The sequence below is a fragment of the Mytilus galloprovincialis genome, chromosome 2, assembly GCF_965363235.1.
Source record: "Mytilus galloprovincialis chromosome 2, xbMytGall1.hap1.1, whole genome shotgun sequence".
Lineage (NCBI taxonomy): Eukaryota > Metazoa > Mollusca > Bivalvia > Mytilida > Mytilidae > Mytilus > Mytilus galloprovincialis.
The window spans coordinates 34,810,554-34,831,277 of NC_134839.1; the positions used below are offsets into that span (position 1 = coordinate 34,810,554).

Below are 20,724 nucleotides of genomic sequence, written 5' to 3' on the forward strand. Positions count from 1 at the left end.
CGAAAACCCTGGTGTAATAATTTTTCAGTAATACATAAATTTCTCTCGTTAAAATCTAAAACATTGTTACATACACGAGCGAATCGTACAAGCTGAGATATATAAACACAAGGGAACGTTTCAGAATGAAATATGTCACAACATTTTCAACTCAAAAATAAATATTAGCACATACCAAATCCAAGGTAAATTCAAGTAGTGGGAAGACCATAAAATTTTACAAAAACAAAAACCACAACGAATATATGAAATCAACTTCCAAACTCATCACTTGTTACAGGTATAAACACAATGAATATATGAAAACAACTTCCAAACTCATCACTTGTTACAGGTATTTTCCAAAGAAGGTGGTAAGATAAAACAGGATTAATAGCTAGCTTAATCTCCTACTTGATTGACAGTTTATTGTAGTTCCTTTGTATTAAAAAGGGGTCCAAACTTTGTAATCATATGACACAGATAAACAACACAATTGGCATAAACATTCAAACATACTTACAAACAAATCTGACTAAATCATTAACAAAATGTTTTTGTAGTTCATAGTTTGTTTAGTATAGTAAAACCTAATGCAATATACAATGTTCATTTCCAGTTAAAATTACAAACTTATTACAGTGAGTTGACTGTTAGTGTTGCTCTCCACTAATTGCAGCACATTCAAAATTTTGACCCAATTGCAATTTGTTTTATTAAACCAAATTGTTCAACTGGTCAAAATATTGAACAAATTGTTCAGTCAAAATGTGAAAGTGCAAGGTGATAAAATAAAATATACTTACAATCCTATAGGACTTTAACTCCACTTTAATGATGTTGTGACAAAATTAGTTTATCAGTTTGTATAGTTATATTATATTCATTTCCATGCTGAAGGGGAACTGTTTATTTGGAATTGCTGTTAAATTGTCCAAACTAAGCCTTTATACAGTTTTTCTTTCTAAAAGTATTCTATATTTATAAGAATATCAGATATCATTTTAAATAAAACATCATATATTCTGTAAAATATGTGTGAAATAACAATATGCTATTGATAAGTTTTCAGGGGAGATAACCTAAAATATTAATCTTTTGAATAAAGACTTTTTGAAAGAAAAGTTATTATCTCCCCCATGGAAACTTCCTACAAACATATTGCAATTTTACACATATTTTACTGAATATGTGATGTTTTAATTCACATAATGTCTGATTCTTATAAATATAGAATACTTTTACTTTAGAAAGAAAAACTATATGAACGCTTAGTTTGGACAATTTTATAGCAATTCAAAATAAACAGTTCCTCTTAAAAAAATTGGTTGCTTATATCGGGAATCACTGAAGCTTGACTGGAGCGGGCCCCCTCTTAGGTCAGTCAGTGGGTCCCCACTTATGAAAATTTCTGGATCCGCTACTGGATTCAATGTTTTCTTAATGATAAAAAATTGATGCTGAATTTAAACATTTATCTGGATGTAAAAACAAGTTGTAAAAAAACATCAGAGCAGAAAAGTGGAAGGATATCATATAAAAATAAGATGTGATATGATTGACAAGTAAGACTAATCTCCACCAGAGACCAAATGACACAGAAGAACAATTATACATGTATAGGTCATCGTATGACCTTCAATAATGAGCAAAATGTATATTTCATAGTCCACTATAAAAAAGCCCCAAAATAACAAATGTAAAACAATTCAAATAAGAAGATTAATAACTGGCTTATTTATGTACAAAACACCTAGTGACATTATGTTTTCGGTCTAGGCGTTGGTTTGTTTGTCCATACGTCTGTCCTGCTTTAAGTGAAAGTTTTTGATGAAGTTTAGAAACTGCTCCAACAAAGTTATGAGGAGGACAGATTAAAATTGACACTCCGTAAATTTTATGGACACCATCACGAATTGGTGGATCCATATGATGTCTCTTTAACCAAACTAGCTAAGGACATTTTTATCACATGGTAGATTGTGGTTTGTCATTATGTCGTCTAATCTTTTAATTACCAAACGTGACTTATTCCCGATTGTGACTGTTTTGCTGAATGTGAATTCGCATTACTATAAGACGTGTTTCTGTACTTGTTGATCCCAAATTCATGTATTTAGTTTACATGTTTAATGTTATATTTGTAATTCTCCTCGGATTTTGTCAAATGTGTTGACGTCTTTTTATTATATTTAGGTGTTACGGATAAAAAAAATAATCACCGCCTTTATTAATTATATTAAATTTTGTACGATTATTTACGTTTGAAGTTGGATTCATAACAAACTGGACATATATATATATTACAGTTAATTGTTATTAATAAGTATTGCAATATGCATTTTGTTTAAATGAATTATCAGTATTTAGTTCTAATATAATCTTAAATCAATCCTAATTCTATCTCACTTTGATAGTTTTTCATATGTGACGTCATGCTGTTTCTAAATTTCATAAATTCAAATGTGGCATAACGTTTGTGCCTTTTCGCCATCGTATGTGACGTCACATTTTTTTAATTACGTTGACGCCTGGACTGATTCGGGTGTGTCTATTCTGTGTTAAACTTTAATAGCATTATGTATTCGGGTTTAGTTTTCTGTAATTAGTTAATACTTCAGTTTCATTATGTATATCTCTTTCATATTCATTTGTTAAAATTTACTGTTTGCAATAGCATGAATTGTACAACTTTGTACCTTTTTCACTTTCGATCTTTTATATCTGGGCGTTATGTATTCGGGTTTAGTTTTCTGTAATTAGTTAATACTTCAGTTTCTTTATCTCTTTCATATTCATTTGATAAAATTTACTGTTTGCAATAGCATGAATTGTTCTATATAATAAGAATGTTCTTATCTTCAGTGTTGTACAACTTTGTACTTTTTTCACTTTCGATCTTTTATATCTTGGCGTCACTTAATCATGTTTTTCTTTGTCTAATATGTTAATTTGTATTGTAGTCCTGTAATATTATGTTGTCATTTCAATGTTATATTTAACTTTACCATTAAAGTGCGAGGTTTGGCATGCCACAAAACCAGGTTCAACCCACCACTTTTATTCCCCTTTAAAAGTGTCCTGTACCAAGTCAGGAAGATGGCCATTGTTATATTATTGTTCGTTTCTGTGTGTGTTGCATTTTAACGTTGAGTCGTTTGTGTTTTCTCTTATTTTTGAGAAATTGAGTTAAGACGTGGCACGGTACTTGTCTATCCCAGATTCATGTATTTGGTTTTCATGTTATATTTGTTATTCTCGTGGTGTTTTGTCTAATGCTTGGTCCGTTTCTTTGTGTGTTACGTTTCGGTGTTATGTCGTTGTTTTCCACTTATATTTAATGCGTTTCCCTCGGTTTTGGTTTGTTGCCCCGATTTTGTTTTTTGTCCATGGATTTGTGAGTTTTGAACAACGGTATACTACTGTTGCCTTTATTAAGTCCAATCAACTTGAAACTTCGTACTGTTCCCTTTGATTGTAAGCCCAAATTAAGAGTATTGACCTCCTTTTCACGGTTTACTGAACACAGAAAATGATAGTGTGAGTGAGGCATTCGTGTACTAAGGACACATTCTTGTTTATTCCTGTTTAAAAGAGTTTGGTATATAGAAATTCTCAACCCCATCTATCCAAAGAGTTATGGTACTTGATTGTTAGATTATTAAAAAAAATGTGGTTTCTAGATGATAAATTGAGAACCACTTTATGAAATTGATTGACATTTGGTGGACTGTTATTGGCCTCAAAACATTATCAACCGAAACCATAACAGAAACATAAAAAAAAACATGAATGTTGGATTACGAGACAGGATGTATATCAATGCAAATTCACACTCGGTATAAAAGTCATATTCGGGAATAGGTCATGTTCGCTATAGACAACAAAGATGTTCAACCACAATCTAAGACGTGGCAAAATGGCTTTGTTAGTACATACACATCTTACAGATCTACCAATTCGTGATGGAATCCATAAGATGTACATAGTGTCATTTTAAATATTTCCTCCTCATAACTCTGTTGGAGCAGTTTCTGCGTAAGCAGCACACTACTGTATATGAAGTCAGTATAGTTTGAATTTGCACTAGCATTACGTATCAATTAAGATATGTAAACACCATACGACGGAGCAGAGGGTGTGTTTCTGCTGAGAGATGGGAAATTGATAGTTGGGAATACGAAATCATCCCGTTTGTCGTAGATTTTCGTGTGAAGTCGTCCATCTGTGTCAATATTGAGAAAAAGATCAATGTATGATACAGTCCTTCTTGTATCAGTCGTATCATTAACCATGTTAAACTAAAGTTCACTGGGATATATGAGATGCAAGTACTGACTGGAATAAGGATTATTTAGTGATAGGACATCACCAATTTATCTCTGTTATACCGTACATTGTAAATTTAACTAGTATTGCTAAAAAAAATGTTTCTCGTTTTACTGCTAAAAGAACACCCACCAATATAAACGACTATTTGATTAATGGTATAGTATTTTGATCTATGTTTGTCATGAAATATTTAAAGACCGATATACGTTGGAGTGTCAAATGTAGGTCATACACCGGATGATGTGTAGGTCAAATGATGGAAGATACGTACGTACCAGAATACGTCTTAATCAAAATGGCAATACATGTAAAGATAATTGAACTGTTGTCCACCATAAAGAATGGAAATTATTTGATAATTTTATATCTTAAAAGGAAGCCTGTAGAATATTTCCTTTTTTAAAAATTGCACAAACAGAAAAAAAAATCTTATTTTATAAAGATGTTACAAGTTTGACCTTTGTTTTCGTAAGCTGTTAAATAAATACAGACAGTCGTCAGCATGTATCAGATAAAATGTGACATGTTAAATATTTTCGTTAAGCACCAAAGAAGAACAATGGGATTTAAAACGTTTATCTTGATTAGTTTACACTTAAAGTTACCTTGTAGTGCAGTTTATTTACTTGTACAATTCAATGGTTCAATAAAATTCTTTTTATCTAGTAACGACATTATACACCTTTGTTATGCAAAGGAAGCGGGAGCAATTGTGAAAAAAATGTGAGTTAAAATTATATTGAAGTGTATATTTTCTATTATGTGTGTTGATGTGCTTCACTCGGTTTTAGTTTTTAACCCAGTTTTGTTCTTCTCTCAATCAATTTATGACTTTCAAACAATGGTATACTACTGTTGCCTTTATTAATGTAAGAAAATTAAAGTCACCAAAATACCATGTTACTGGGTATAGAAATACCGGTTGTATGTCTATTCGAATGTTTGATCGTTTGTTAGTGTGTCAATATGTCCAGTGTAATGGAAAGTGAAATGGTAAATTGCATCTCAAGCACCCCGACACAAGTAAGATTGTGGTGTTTGTTAATATGTTGATACAACTATGCACCAGCGTTCAAATCACGTTAAGACAAATTAAGAATATCATTATTATTGGCATTTTCACGGCCTTCAACAATGATTAAATCCATATATAACGTATAGTCAGGTTAAAAATATGTCCCCAGCATGACAAGCTGGATGATAATTCAAACCATTCAATATTTAGTTGAAGATTTGGTTTGGTTGCCAATCATTTCAAGCCAATATGATGTTTAGCATGTTTACCCATACTTATGTATCAATAGTATATATTCAACGGATTTAGTTTAGAGACGTATAAACAGTTTGAAAAACGCATAATTTTTATGTAACTTAATACAATGTATAAAGAAACATAGAATAACAAAGGATATGGGTATCCATCTATGACACAAAATAAGTTCATTCACAGAAAAAAAGGATCAAGGCATATGATTTTTTTTTATGAAATTACAATTTTATTAATATCAGTACCAAAACTCGATAGTCAATGTCCATCTACCATTTTGACAGATATATTGTCCATTGCATTATTTGGGAGTAGAATTTAAATAGAAAATTACCTGAATACGATTTAACGCCTTCATTTCTCACAGTAACATTATCGGTAAGGGTTTCACTGTACTGGATGTGCATTTTGACGATTAATATCTCCTCAATGATGAACAAGGTCGAACTATTGTAGGATTTTTATGAAAAATAAATATAATAATCCCGGAAAACAATTCTCATTGTTTAACATATAAAACATGCGCATTGTCAGGTGAAGTGGGTTTGCTTTGAAATGACGTTCTTTTCCTTGGAGTGTGGTATTTTGTTATTTTTACCTTTCAATACTATACATTAATTACTGAAATATGAAAAAAACTTGTCATTAAAATGTGAGACAGCTTTTTTCTTAAATCATACAGCAAATGCCTGCATCCCTTTAAAAAAGAACACCATTATATTTCTTCTTATTACTTAAACCATTTAAACCTATAACAGCCATCCACAATGCAGAATTAAAACTAAAACACGAAATACAATACCATACAAAAACAAAACAACAATAAACAGAGAAACTCCTCCACAAAACATTACATAGAATAACAGTTCCACCTATATGGGTGACAAGAATCATTATAAAGAAAAGTAATCGCAAATCTATGTCAATCGCCGTGTTTGTGACTAGCAGAAATGTTTTCACCAGGGGAGACATTACAAATCCTATATATAAACTTTTTCCCCATAATATACAAACTGCGACTTGGTCTACATTTGCACATAACAGCATTTATGGTCTTATAGGAATAGCCATCATCGTTTAAGCATAAAGTATAGCAGTTTCAGATTGGTGCAACCCCCCCCCCCTAAATAAAAGATTAAATAAACCCCTTTCACTAAACTGCTGACTAGAAAAAATCCGCAATGTTTCAAAACTATATAAGTATATATATATATATATATATATATATATATATATATATATATATATATATATATATATAAAGTGCCTAGAAAATCAACCTAACGATGTTAGAGTAGATCTGATTCGTTATTTCCTCCCCGGCGCCGAGGCTGGAACCTGTACTTTATTTTCTAACTTCTACGACAACACCGCCTAGCATTGCGCAGAGACCTTATCCCCTCCTCTAACTCTAGTTTATAAAAATAAGCTTTCGTTTCGGGAGATATATACAGCTGTATATACAACTCGCCTAAACATCAACCCAACAATGTTAGATCTGTAAATTTTCTTTTGCAAATTTTTGGTTCTTCCCTCGCCGGGATTCGAACCCATGCTACTGTGATATCGTGACACCAAATCACCTGCATTGCAGCCGTCCCGCTAGACCACACGACCACCTGGGCTCTCAAAAAAAGAGCTTTCGCTGGCCGTGTGTTACCTTTCCTCGTCAGTTTTAATCTAGCGGCGTACTACAGTACATGATATATAAGGCATGAAGATGTTATTGTTACAGATCAGCTAAATTATCTATAGTAAAGGATCCTACAAATTAATGTAATATATACAGTCACAGAAAATAATTATATTTATAAGTACGTCTGAGTCAGTGACAACTCTACAACAGATGTATCCATCGGATCGCCATCAATGATGGTGATACATGGCTGTGTACATAATGTATATACAACTCGTCTAAACATCAACCCAACAATGTTAGATCTGTAAATTTGCTTTCGCAAATTTTTGGTTCGTCCCTCGCCGGGATTCGAACCCATGCTACTGTGATATCGTGACACCAAATCGCCTGCACTGAAGCCGTCCCGCTAGACCACACGACTATATACAACTCGTCTAAACATCAACCCAACAATGTTAGATCTGTAAATTTGCTTTCGCAAATTTTTTGTACTTCCCTCGCCGGGATTCGAACCCATGCTACTGTGATATCGAGACACCTAATCGCCTGCACTGCAGCCGTCCCGCTAGACCACACGACCACCTGGGCTTCACAAAAATAAAGCTTTCAGTGGCAGACATATATATATGTTAAGTAAAGTTAAAATACATTATAAGGCCAACATTTATCTGTTACTGATTTACAATTTCGTTTACGATGTTGCTAATAAAGTCTTTAATGTGTCAACTACTGTTTGAATAGATATACAACGTTTAATAGTTCATTCAATATTTCTACTTATTTCATTATATCATTGTTTGCGATATTGTAATGTATGTCATTATATTATTTACAATGTTTAATAAATAGTTTATAAACAACTTTCATATTCCTCACTTGGTACAGCCATTTCCTTATGTAGAAAATGGTGAATAAAACCAGATTTTATAGCTAATTAAACCTCTCACTTGTATGATAATCGCATACCATTCCATTATATTATTAACAATACAACACTGTGTGAGCAAAACAAATAGACATATTAGGTAAAAACGTCAAAAGTTTGGGTACAGCAGTCAACATTGTAGTATAATCGTGATCACTATAAAACAAATACCTATTACAACAAAGAAACACAAAATGACATTAAGACAAGTACATTTGCGAACATGAACGACGGGAACTCAAAATTGACTAATATAATATTTCAGTTTTAACTCACCCACAAGGTGCATTTACTATTTAGGTTCCAAAAATATGCATCCAATCTGTCAATATACCAATTGTGCGTATTTCCGAGTATAACATTTCGACTTAGTATGGATTCACATGTCGATATTACCCGTATCGTTCCTTTTAGAGTTGTTTATGAGTTTACTTTTATTTTTAAAAATTTAAATTGTTTTAATGGATTTGTTAGAGAATCGATAAATCCATAAAAGGAAAAGATATTATAGGGATAATCTACAAATCGAAAAAAAAAATGATTACAGAAATCCAAACAAAATGAAAAGAACAAATTTCTAAACCGATGTGAAGTAAACTAAAGATTATGCTACATAAATCCAAACCAACACCCGAAGTGCATTCCTTAACACTACTGTTGCCTACTATTTAATTCTAATAGTATGAGTTTACATGTTGAGTTTTCATTTATTTATACCGTGAATTTCCTTTCATATGAAGTTCTGGTCATATGTTAAATATGTGATATAAATGTCATTCTATTGACCATCGTAAAACTAATGATACCTTGATATTCTATTGAATTTTTTTTGGCACCATTTAGTGTTCATGGTGCGGGTTTGAAATAAAATTACCCTCAGGACTGCCTATCTGACTTAGCAAATCAAATATCACTAGACAGTAGGGGTTTGATATATTTTTTTCAAAATACCAAATCTCTAATTTTACTTGAGAGTATATAAATAATATTTTTCAAAAAATGAACATCAGAGACACAACCAGACTCTTTGTAAAAATGTTAGTTTCTCTTATATAAGTTGGTGGATATAAATCTAAAAATATTAACCTGAAAAATTTCAAAAAGGAAAGTCCATAAGCATATGGAAAATTAAAAGCTCAAACACATCAAACGAATCGATAACAACTAATACCTTCCTGAATTGGTACAGGCATTTTTTATGTAAATGATTGTGGATTAAAAATGATTTTAAAGCTAGCTAAATCTCTCACTTGTTTGACAGTCGTATCAAATTTAATTATAGTGTAACGATGTGTGAACAAAACAAACAGACATAATAGATAAAAATGCCTAAAATAGTGGTACAGCAGTCAACATTGTGTTATGATCTTAATCACTATAAAAAAAAACAAATATGGAGCAAAGAACCACAAAATGACATATAGACCAAGCATATCAAAAAATATCTTACATTACCAATTCCAGTGAGATTGACACTGTTAGTTATATATAAAGTAACGAGGCAGATTAATAAAACGTATATTCAAATATAAAGATTTACAATGAGCAAAAATTGTATTCCTTAATTGGAATAAATTAAGTTTGAAATGCATCAATGATAATGTGGGTACATGATGATAATTGTAAAACAAAATCATACTCTAGACAATTCAAACGAAAGTGATTGTACCGATTGCACGCTAATTTTCCATTGTTTCAATGCACATATATTGATCACATTGTTATAAACGTTTTTGTTTTAGTAAATTGATTGTTGTTTATTGTTTAATTTTTCCTTCAGACAAATATATGACCAAAGATTGTATTAAATTCCTACGTGTGAGAGAATTAAGTGACCGAGTTACCGTAACACAATACAAGTGTTTAGTATTTAAAGCACCTGTCATTTAGTCTCTCGTTAAAGGCAACAGATCGATGATCACCGAGATTTAAATGTTTATTGCATGATTAAAGAACAAAACATAAAGATAATCACTGCGCCACGTGATTATGTTTCTTACTATTTAGGACTGAAGCGAAACTGCTATACCACAATTAACCTGTGTGTATAAAAAAAATAGTAATTAATGTCATTTCAATACAATATTTGTTCCAAATAGCTCAATTAGTGAAATTTGTATAAGACAATCTTATGCATATTATACATTTCTCTTAAACATTACAAATCACTGATTTCAGACTTGTTTTTTAAATGACCAAAACGATAGAAAATAGTTTTAAAATGTATTGATTAACTACTGAACACTTACGTATTAAATGACAACCAATCAATTTTGTAGTTAATTATACCACTTGAATCTAATTAAATTTCTGTTTTAACCCGACAAGTTGTACAGTGATTTAAACAAAGATTTATAGATAATCCTATTGTAACGTTGATTTAATCTTATATTGTTACAAAAGCTAATCCTTTATACGATCAGTATTATTATTTTATAAATTTTAATACTGAAGGACCATTTTATTCTATCTAGTGAAGTATATTTTGTGTTTTATTGGTAAGTATGAAGTTACAGATAAGATATGATTGTAATGTTTAAATGCTAGATGTTGTTAAGTTATATAACACCATTATCTGACTTTCAAGTTTGCGATTGCATAATGCATTAACAAATAACAAAAATCTTGATTAAACTTTGTAAATGCATTGATACTAATTTAGAGCTTGTTGTTATTGTTTTCTTAGTAACACAATTCCCAACAAAAACGATACAAAGCTTGGTTGATATGTAGTCCATTAGTTCTTTCTAAATTTCTGGCATGGAGCCGATGGTTTTTTATGTGTATATTTTTTTCGAAGCTCGATACATATTGTAAACTGTTATAGTTAGGAGTAAAAGGTAAGACATCTTATCATTGTTAATTAAAACCAACACCACACGCACACACAAAAAAAAGAAACAACGTTTCAATTAATGTAATAGTTATCAAAGGTACCAGGATTATCATTTAATACGCCAGACGCGCCTTTCGTCTACACAATATTTTTTTTTGTAAAAAGTATAATAGCAAAAACTTTGAAATCCAAGGAAAATTAAAAACAGAAAGTCCTTTATCAAATGATAGTCAAAACCTCAAACACATCAAATAAACTCATCATAATTATCAAGATTTAAATTTTGTATTTGAGCGAGAATAACGTTTCGTCTACAAAAGACTTATCCCAGACGATCGAATTAAAAAAATCATCAAGGCCAAATAAAGTAAAATGAAGAGCATTGAGGACCAAATATTCCTAAAATTGTTGCCGTATACAGCTTATGTAATCTTTTCATGAGGTAGAAAAGCCTTTGTATTATAAAAATTCAAAGATTTGTAAACAGTCGAACGAATGAATAATGTTGTTCTCAAAATTGTTGAAAATGTTCAAACATGATTTTCTCTTTGGAATCTTGTTGAAAAAAAGGCCAAAGTAGAATAACGCTGTTCAAATTTCACAAATCGATAAAGAGAAAACAAATCAAGGTTATAAACTAAAACCGAAGGGAAACACATCAACAGGAAAACAACGGCATAATTGAAACACTGAGCGGCTACAGAAACAGACACCAACATACAAAGAAACGGACTATTTATAACATCCGTTATATTCCTGACTTGGTACAAAGTAAAATCACAAAAATACTGAAAATTCAAAACGGAAAGGCCATAATCAAATAGCAAAATCAAAAGCTAAATCACATTAAACAAATGGATAATAACTGTCATATTCCTAACTTAGTACAGGCATTTTCGTATGTAGAAAATGGTGGATTGAACCTGCTTTTATTGCTAGCAAAACCTCCCGCTTATATCGCAATGTTTAAATTAGTCAATTTGCCAACACTACGTGACAGGAATACAGTTCAAAACACTCAACACAGATAAATACATAAATAAATAGCATAATCATACATAACAACAGGTACATTGCAAAAAACAACGAACATCTCCCATGAATTAACGACAGCAAAGGACACCACAAACTGCGAGCCACATGAATTGACGTATTTTCGTGGCGTAGAAATTATCAAAGGTCGTCTTGTAACTCGTACAATTGTATGGAACGAGATCCAAAAATTCACCATAATTTTCTAGTCTAGGTGATCATCATGTAACACACGGCCTTGAAAGCCTATTTTGACTTTTCCATGATGTGCACCATGAACATCTTATTCCAATAGTCGGCGCTCTAGGGCTGTCGTGAAATAGCATTGATGCGGTCATTTTCTGTCAAGAAACTGTTTGAAATGCTAACTTTAGTTTTAACAATTGGGTGTTCAGTTTCTATGGTAAACGACCTTTATTATATTTGGCATTTCTTTTATGCATTTTTGTGTTTTTGAATGATTCGAGTTTCGACTTGAGAGGTGAATTGACGTATGTTATGTCAACGAAACGTTAAGGCTTTTTTGATAATCTTTTTTATATTTCATAAAACGTGGTTCTCTATTGGATTTAACTATTTAGTTATACGACGTGATGCTATAACAAAAAGATAGATACTCTGCTAATGAAAATCTGTTATCCTCTATTTACAGCATCTAGTATCAGTTGCATATTTTCTTATTCAATAGTATTCATCATCTGGTAAGTCTGATATCCCTCAGAACGAACATTTCATATCTCTCTCCAGGAATGTTTGACAACCCATTTTTGAAACATCAGTTCTGGAATTGTTGTGCACATATTGTGTAAGATTGAATCTGAAAATAGCAGTTGTTATTTTATAGTTCGGTTCTGTGTGTGTTAAATCGTCTTTATTGGTTTTTTGTTGCACTTTTATCGATAATAATTCTATTTAATTTCGTATTTGATCTGGCTTTTTTTTTTTTTTTATCTGAATTCACATTACTATAAGACGTTTCACGGTACTTTTCTATCCCAAATTCATGTATTTGGTTTTGATGTTATATTGGTTATTCTCATCGGATGTTGTCTAATGCTTAGTCCGTTGCTGTGTGTGTTACATTTTAATGTTGTGTCGTTGTTCACCTCTAATATTTAATGCGTTTCCCTCAGTTTTAGTTTGTTACACCGATTTTGTTTTTTGTCCATAGATTTATGAGTTTTGAACAGCGGTATACTACTGTTGCCTTTATTTATATCTGGGCGTCACTGGTGAGTTTTGTGTGGACGAGGCGCCGCTTCTGGCGTATTGAATTTTACACCTGTTGCCTTTTATTAGCTATTATTCATGTGTTTCTTTGTCTAGTGTGTTCTATTTATTTTTGTTGTAGTCCTGTAATGTTATGTTGTCATTTTAATGTTATATTTAACATTGCCATTAAATCGGGAGGTTTGGCATGCCACAAAACCAGGTTCAATCCACCAGTTTTTTTTTAAAATGTCTTGTACCAAGTCAGGAATATGGCTATTGTTATATTATAGTTCGTTTCTGTGTGTGTTACATTTTGATAGATCCGTGTTTTACTTGCTCGGATACTAATATTAAAAACACTATTTTTGTATCTATTCTATATTATGAAAACTACATATATACAGTTATACTACAAATCTACAACTCTCGTTTTTGGCTACACGTGCTGTCCTTATCTATAAAGTCATGAATATTTATTAGCTATGAAGGCGTGTCAAAATCGTATCATACGCGATAATGACCAGCCAGTACACACTGTAATGATTTCATTAACCAGTATTAAAAAGATAAACATAACAATTTTAACGTTGTGTCGTTTGTTTTCTCTTATTTCACTTGTAGATGATATAAACTTAAGTTTGTGAGTACGTGTTTATCCATCTTTTTCATTGATATTTTCAGGAATTTTCGAGAACCTCAAATGGCAGTTGTTGTTGGCAAAGCACCAATACCGCACCTTCCAAGGTCGCCACCTAAATCTAGTCAACAAGAATCGTCAGGAAAAGTACAAATACTTCCACTCCAGAGACCAAACACTGGAACACATGGATACCACCAAATGTCACTTCCGCAAAAAATCTCGTTTTCTCGACTTCCAAATATTGTTAATCGAATGCGCAGAGAAACACTATCAAGTAGTAGAAAGAAATGGCGTTGGTATAAAGGAGATAACTATGTTGATAAAAATAGCTACACATGGAGAAATCTAGCCTTATTTACACATTATCAAGCGCTATTATGGACAAGAGATGGTGCTGTGAAGCGATCTTATACAAAATAGTTATTTCGTCTGTTTATGTTGGTATATTTCTTTATACGGTACCACTTATTTGTTATTTTTGTATTTTCGTATGTTTATTCATAAATATGTTGTGAATAGAATGGGTTTTAGTCTAAATAAGTTGATGCGGCGCTTTTGCGTCAATCTCTTCGACTAACTCGGCTGTAACATTTTATGTGCTGGTTTATGTTGTTTTATGTATTCGTTTTTATTCTATAGCTAGTCACCACTTTGGTGTTATCATGTATTTCTATTATATAATCATTTTTATAAATTTACTGTTTGCAGAAGAATGAATTATTCTAATACTAAGGATGTTCTTATCCCAGGCAGAAAACATTTGCCGCATTAGGCACAACCTTTTGGAACTGTTGGTTCTCAATGCTCCTCAACTTTGTACTTGTTTTTGCTTTCGAACTTTTTTGATCTGATCGTCACTGGTTAGTCTTGTGTAAACGAAACGCGCGTCTGCCGTATTAAATTATAAACCTAGTACCTTTAGATAGTTGTTATTCGTTTGTTTCTCTGTCCTATGTGTTCTCCGATTTATTTGTATTGTAGTCCTGTCATGTTATGTTGTCATTTTAATGTTACATTTAACATTGTCATAAAAGTGGGAGGTTTGGCTAGCCATACAAACAGGTTCAACCGAATATTTTTTTCTCAAAATGTCCTGTACCAAGTCAGGAAAATGGTCATTGTAATATTATAGTTCGTTTCTGTGTGTATTACAATTTAGTGTTGTGTTTCTGTTGTGTCGTAGTTCTCCTCTTATATTTGATGTGTTTTCCTCAGTTTTAGTTTGTAATCCGTATTTTTTTTTCTCAATCGATTTATGAATTTCGAACAGCGGTATACTACTGTTGTATTTATTTATACATTAAAAAGTATAATGTGTGTGACGTCACTTGGAGGCTACACTGTAAAGAAATTCAGTGATATAGTAATTTTCATTCTATAAGTTCTATAAAAAAACAATTAAGCAAAACGGGAATCGATGATAATTTTTTTCCGAAGAATGGACCATAGACGAGAGCATATACACATAATATGACGAATAGAAAAGCATATGATACCAAAGGGAGATCTAACCTTATAAAATGTCGGCGATAAACTGACAACGCTAACAAATACCATAACAACAAAATCTAGAAGATGATACAAATTAAAACATAACTTAGAAAGTTCAGTATTTTTGTGATTTTACTTTTTGCAGTATCATGTAATCCCGATACGTATCCAAAACAAAGACTTAGTAGGTAAAAATGTAAAATTTACTAAAAAAGGACCGAACACAAAGGCAATAGCCAAATTTATCTAAGGACAATTTTGCCGTAAGAAATTGGAACCTTATTTCATTTTTTTTTCATTTTTTTTTTTAACTTATAATAAAATAAATAATAGTTAACATCACTGAAGCCGTGATTGACAACTGAGGTAAATAAATGAAATCGAGCACTAAATAAATACAAAACCATTCTCGTGGTATTTGTTGATATGTTCATTTGTCGTTTCAATACACTATCCGTAGTCAGTCATTTGAAAAAAAGACTTGTACAATTAAAATTTCCGGAATCAGAATACCAAACGAAATAGAATCATTGATAATAAACTCATCATAGATACCAGAATTAAATTTAGTGTATACGCCAGACGTGCGTTTCGTCTACAATAGACTCATCAGTGACGCTCGAATCCAAAAAAGTTAAAAAGGACAAATAAAGTACGCAGTTGAAGAGCATCGAGGACCAAAATTCCTAAAAGTTTTGCCAAATACAGCTAAGGTAATCTATGCCTGAGGTAGAAAAGCCTTAGTTTTACTGTAAATAAACTCGTCATAGATACCAGGACTAAATTTTATATATACGCCAGACGCGCTTTTCGTCTACAAAAGCGCCTGTCATAGTGCAAGGGGATTTTGTGCCGCGATATCTAAGTAGCATGAGTTCGAATCCCGTCCAAAGATACTAGGACTAAATTTAGTATATACCCCAGACGCGCGTTATTGCGAACTATGTCGGTAAAACAAGTAAGTGTGAACAATATCGGTGATAACATGAGTCAGATTTCATGTCATTTAAAAATAAACAGTCTCTATATGATTTGGTTACCACAGACTGAGGATTATATCGTTGGTGTATACTACTAGAAGATGGATACAATACAAATTGTTCAAGACAAACCATGCCTGGTTTTAATATGTCACACACTTTCTTTCTCTGGATTGATTGTTGTATCAGGCCTTGTATAATATTATGCAAAATAATATTTACATTTGAATTCAGGATTAAATGAAAATCATTCTATTAAACCACAATATGATACATTAACGTGGTATATCACACAATCCACAGTAAGAGATGCCACCCAACACTGACACATTGTTCGGACTCCCAGCCGACAAGTCTTTGCTCTTACTATTAAATGATGCGTGTTGAGTGGAGAAGCAGCGTATAACAATTTTAAGTCTTAGTTTGACCCTGCCTAGGATCGAACATACAACCTTCCACACTCAAGTATTCATGTACCAAGTAGATTGGGACAGTCGCAATTAAATATGGCATTGAAACCTTAATCTTTTCCATACGTGGGACAGTATTATTACACCAAAACATAAGAACACAATATAAATTTTCAGTTGGAATTTGGTTCACACCACAGATACATTAAACAGACAGTAACGGTAGGCACTGTGTATGATATTCATATGTTGAAGACATAATTTTTCATTCAGTTTAATGGACGTCTGGAGCTGGCATGTCAGTAACTGCTAGTAATTAATTGTTAATTATGTATTATTTGTTAATTTGTTAATTATGTATTATTCTCATTTTGTTTATTTTCTTTTGACATCGGACTCGGACTTCTCTTGAACTGAATCTTACGGTGCATATTGTTATGCGTTAACTTTTCTACATTGGCTAGAGGTATAGGGGGAGGGTTGAGATCTAAAAAAACATGTTTAACCCCGCCGCATTTTTGCGTCTGTCCCAAGTCAGGAGCCTCTGGTCTTTGTAAGTCTTGTATGATTTTTTTTTTTCAGTTTCCTGTGTATAATTCGGAGTTTAGTATGACGTGCATTATCACTGAACTAGTACATATATATTTGTTTAAGGGCCAGCTGAAGGACGCCTCTGGGTGCGGGAGTTTCTTGCTGCATTGAAGACCTGTTGATGACCTTCTGCTGTTGTCTGTTATATGTTTGGGTTGTTGTTTCTTTGACACATTCCCCATTTCCAATTTTAGTAGTTCATCGATTCTCAAATGGTACAGAACAAGGTGAATCTATTACTTCTACTGAGAAAAACAGACCATACCACAATAACGTAATTTGGCAAATTAATTATAAAAATTAGGTCAAGGTCGGATGAAATATCAATCCCTTACAACCAGATATAATGGCCTGCTCATAGTATCTGAGAAATAGACCCAACCTGACATGGACACCCAGTCTACTCTCCACACATGGTGCAATATATTCGAAGTCCCATAACTCCAGTTTAAATAGTTGGACCAAAATAACAGAAGAGTATTGTTGGACCAAAATAACAGAAGAGTGTGGTTGGACCAAAATAACAGCAGAGTATTGTTGGACCAAAATAACAGAAGAATATGGTTAACTACAGTTGATGGCTAAAATCTTACCATGTATCACAGGTTTATATCAAATGGTCTCAGAAAATGTGAGATTACCAGGTGTTATTGTCACGATACTAAACAAAAGTCAAGTAATATAATTCCTGTAAAACATTTTAGGAAAGAATGAGAGCTTACTGTTAAATGGTCTCAAAGGAGTTGAATTCACTAAGTGATACTGCCACATTACTAAAATAAATAGCCAAATTCCAATTATCCCATGATTTAAGGCAGTAAGATCCTATGTCTCATCTACGCCTGTGCATCTTTTACAGTTGACATTCTCCAACATTGTACAATCAAAATATTATCTCGGACTTAAATGTCTTATTTGTTGAACAGGGTTTCCTGTTTAGAATTTCCTCTCTATCTGTTATGGTTTTTGCCCAAAACACAATGCAAAGTAACCATAACAAGTATTTTCTGCATAGTAAGCATGAATGATTAATTATTCAAATGTTTATTTTTAGTTTTATATGTCTATTTGACATACTCCACTCAATTCTTTCATTGATTTGTAGAAGTTGTGTATAAAAGTTATAGTAAGCTGTTTATTGTCTATTGGATATTTATATTGTGTAAATCCAATAAGCTGTATTTGCTTACAGAAATAATGTATTAGTATTATATCATTTGACAAGGCAAACAATTGAAACATTAGCATGTGTTTAATATTACTAATAATTCACCATTTTGATAACAGAATACAAATAGATGGCTAATACAACATATATTTACTGAATCTCACATGACTAATTAGTGTGCATTATTATGAAGTTCTCTTTATCATTTCTTATGCTTAAAGTCTAACTTCATACAACACCTATGGTTTGGTGGTCTTTACTTTGATACTTTAACATGTTTAAGATGCAAGTCTGTATCCATCACTTATTTCATTCTTATATCTTCTGTAAAGTGTATTTATACATTCAAGATATTTCTATATCTTCTCATTTGCTTAAAGCTTGTGGTCTGTATAAAATTTGGAAATCTTATTCAGTTGTAAGCTTTGAGCACATTATAACATTTGATTGTTTCAATGTAAAAGTCTGTTATATTCAGCCATTAACTGAGACTTCTTTACAGCATCCCAAGTCCTCGCTGCATAATGAAACCTACAAGTAGAAATGTACATGGATTAACAATACATAGGGCAAATCAAACTTTTACTTCTGTGATATTAATAAAATCAATCAACAAGAAATCATTTAGCATTACAATTTTAGTAGCTTAATTTATCTTAGTGTATGGATTTTAAAAATAGATGTAGCCATTTCAAAGCTGAAATAAACCTTTTTCATTGGAAGGACAACATTCTTTTGTACATTAACAGGCTGTTCTAAACCCTGTAAATAATTGTCATCTACAGAATTAATAAAGAACAGATAATATGCAGCGTCTTTTCATTTTAATGTCCAAATGTATATCCAATGACTGTAAGATTCAATGAGCACCATCATCTATAACACTAATCACTTATTATTTTTGGTTATCTTCAAACCGTCTTCTTGTATTTTAAGAAAATTGTACAGTTTTAGTTTGTTACTCAGATTTGTTTTTGCTTAATCAAATTATGACTACTGAACGTCAGTATAGTACTGTTGCTTTTATTTGCCACTATCCCATGTAAAGTTGAACAAGTTTCAAATGTATCAATCAATCATTTTACAACAACCCAACAACACAAAAACAAGAATGTGTCCATAGTACACAGATGCCCCATCCCCACTATCATTTTCTATATTCAGTGGACCATGAAAATTGTGTAAAATCTCTTATTTGGCATTAAAATTAGAAAGATCATAGCATAGGGAACAGGTGTGCCAAGTTTCAAGTTGATTGGACTTCAACTTCATCAAAAACTACCTCAACCAAAAACTTTATTCTGAAGTGGGACAGACGGACAGACGATCAAACGGACGGATGAACGGACGCACACACCAGAAAACATAATGCTCATAATTAGGCATAAAAAATAAAGTCCAATACAGAATATACAATAATTAACAGGTGCCTATACAAAATGTAAACAACTCTTTAAAATGAGTCTAAAATGATAATGAATGAACTGAACTGAGACAACCATGATAATTAGTGGCCTTTGGTATAATTTAGATACAGTTGACTCTCGTTATGTCGAAGTCAGCCGGACCAGAGAAATATTTCGAGATACACATAGTTCGACTCAAACGAACACCGGAAGTTTGACAATCTAAGGGACACAACTCTTGCTTGGCTTAGTAAAGCTAAAATAAATCAGGGTGAATATGGCAAGGGGATCGATATTCTAGTATCAGATCGATGTATTGTATGTCACAGTCTGTTATTATTATAATGAATTTTCCTATGGCTTTTCCAAGAGAGTAATTTACAATCAATAGTTTCGTTATTCAGGTCGGTTACAGCTGACAAAATTGTTTATTCTTGGATACAAAAGATTTAAGATTTCTATTAATTTTGTTTTATCTCACTCTTTCTTTTCAAAAGAAAATATAACAAGATTAAAGACGCCGTTTGAGTAGTTTTTAGGTGATCATCAACGGAAGCCATAATCCTCACTTTATACACACCCAAGCTCATTAGTGTAAATCAGAAATTAATTGTTTTGTAAACATTTTAAATAATTTTCATTAACATAAACAATGTTTCACTAATGATTTATAAAAATTCTATAAAAAATAATCTTAGGTAAACACTCATTGAAATAGCATGTCATAAATCAATACAGTGGTCAGTGACCGGAAATTTAATTGCACGTGTATTGTCAGATTAACTCTTCAATCCATTTAAATCCCAGAGGTCATGT

General features: G+C 32.1%; 2 protein-coding genes and 1 long non-coding RNA gene across 4 annotated transcripts in view; 1 reads left to right on the top strand and 2 right to left on the bottom strand.

Moving 5' to 3' along the window:
• LOC143063456 (uncharacterized) overlaps nucleotides 1–20,724 on the bottom strand; it is a 132,413-nt gene that overhangs the window by 54,537 nt on the left and 57,152 nt on the right. The gene's annotated exons all lie outside the window — the stretch shown is intronic.
• LOC143063453 (uncharacterized) lies at nucleotides 10,462–14,383 on the top strand. The gene is made up of 2 exons (XR_012975002.1): nucleotides 10,462–10,640; nucleotides 13,904–14,383. It is a non-coding gene; the product is annotated as an uncharacterized LOC143063453 (long non-coding RNA).
• Nucleotides 18,572–20,724, bottom strand: part of LOC143063454 (nonsense-mediated mRNA decay factor SMG9-like) — a 29,171-nt gene continuing 27,018 nt past the window's right edge. For both annotated transcript variants that reach the window (XM_076235617.1, XM_076235616.1), the window contains exon 13: nucleotides 18,572–19,033. In XM_076235617.1, coding sequence (XP_076091732.1) covers nucleotides 18,955–19,033 — 79 coding nt within the window. In that variant the 3' untranslated portion in view covers nucleotides 18,572–18,954. The remainder of the gene's footprint in view (nucleotides 19,034–20,724) is intronic.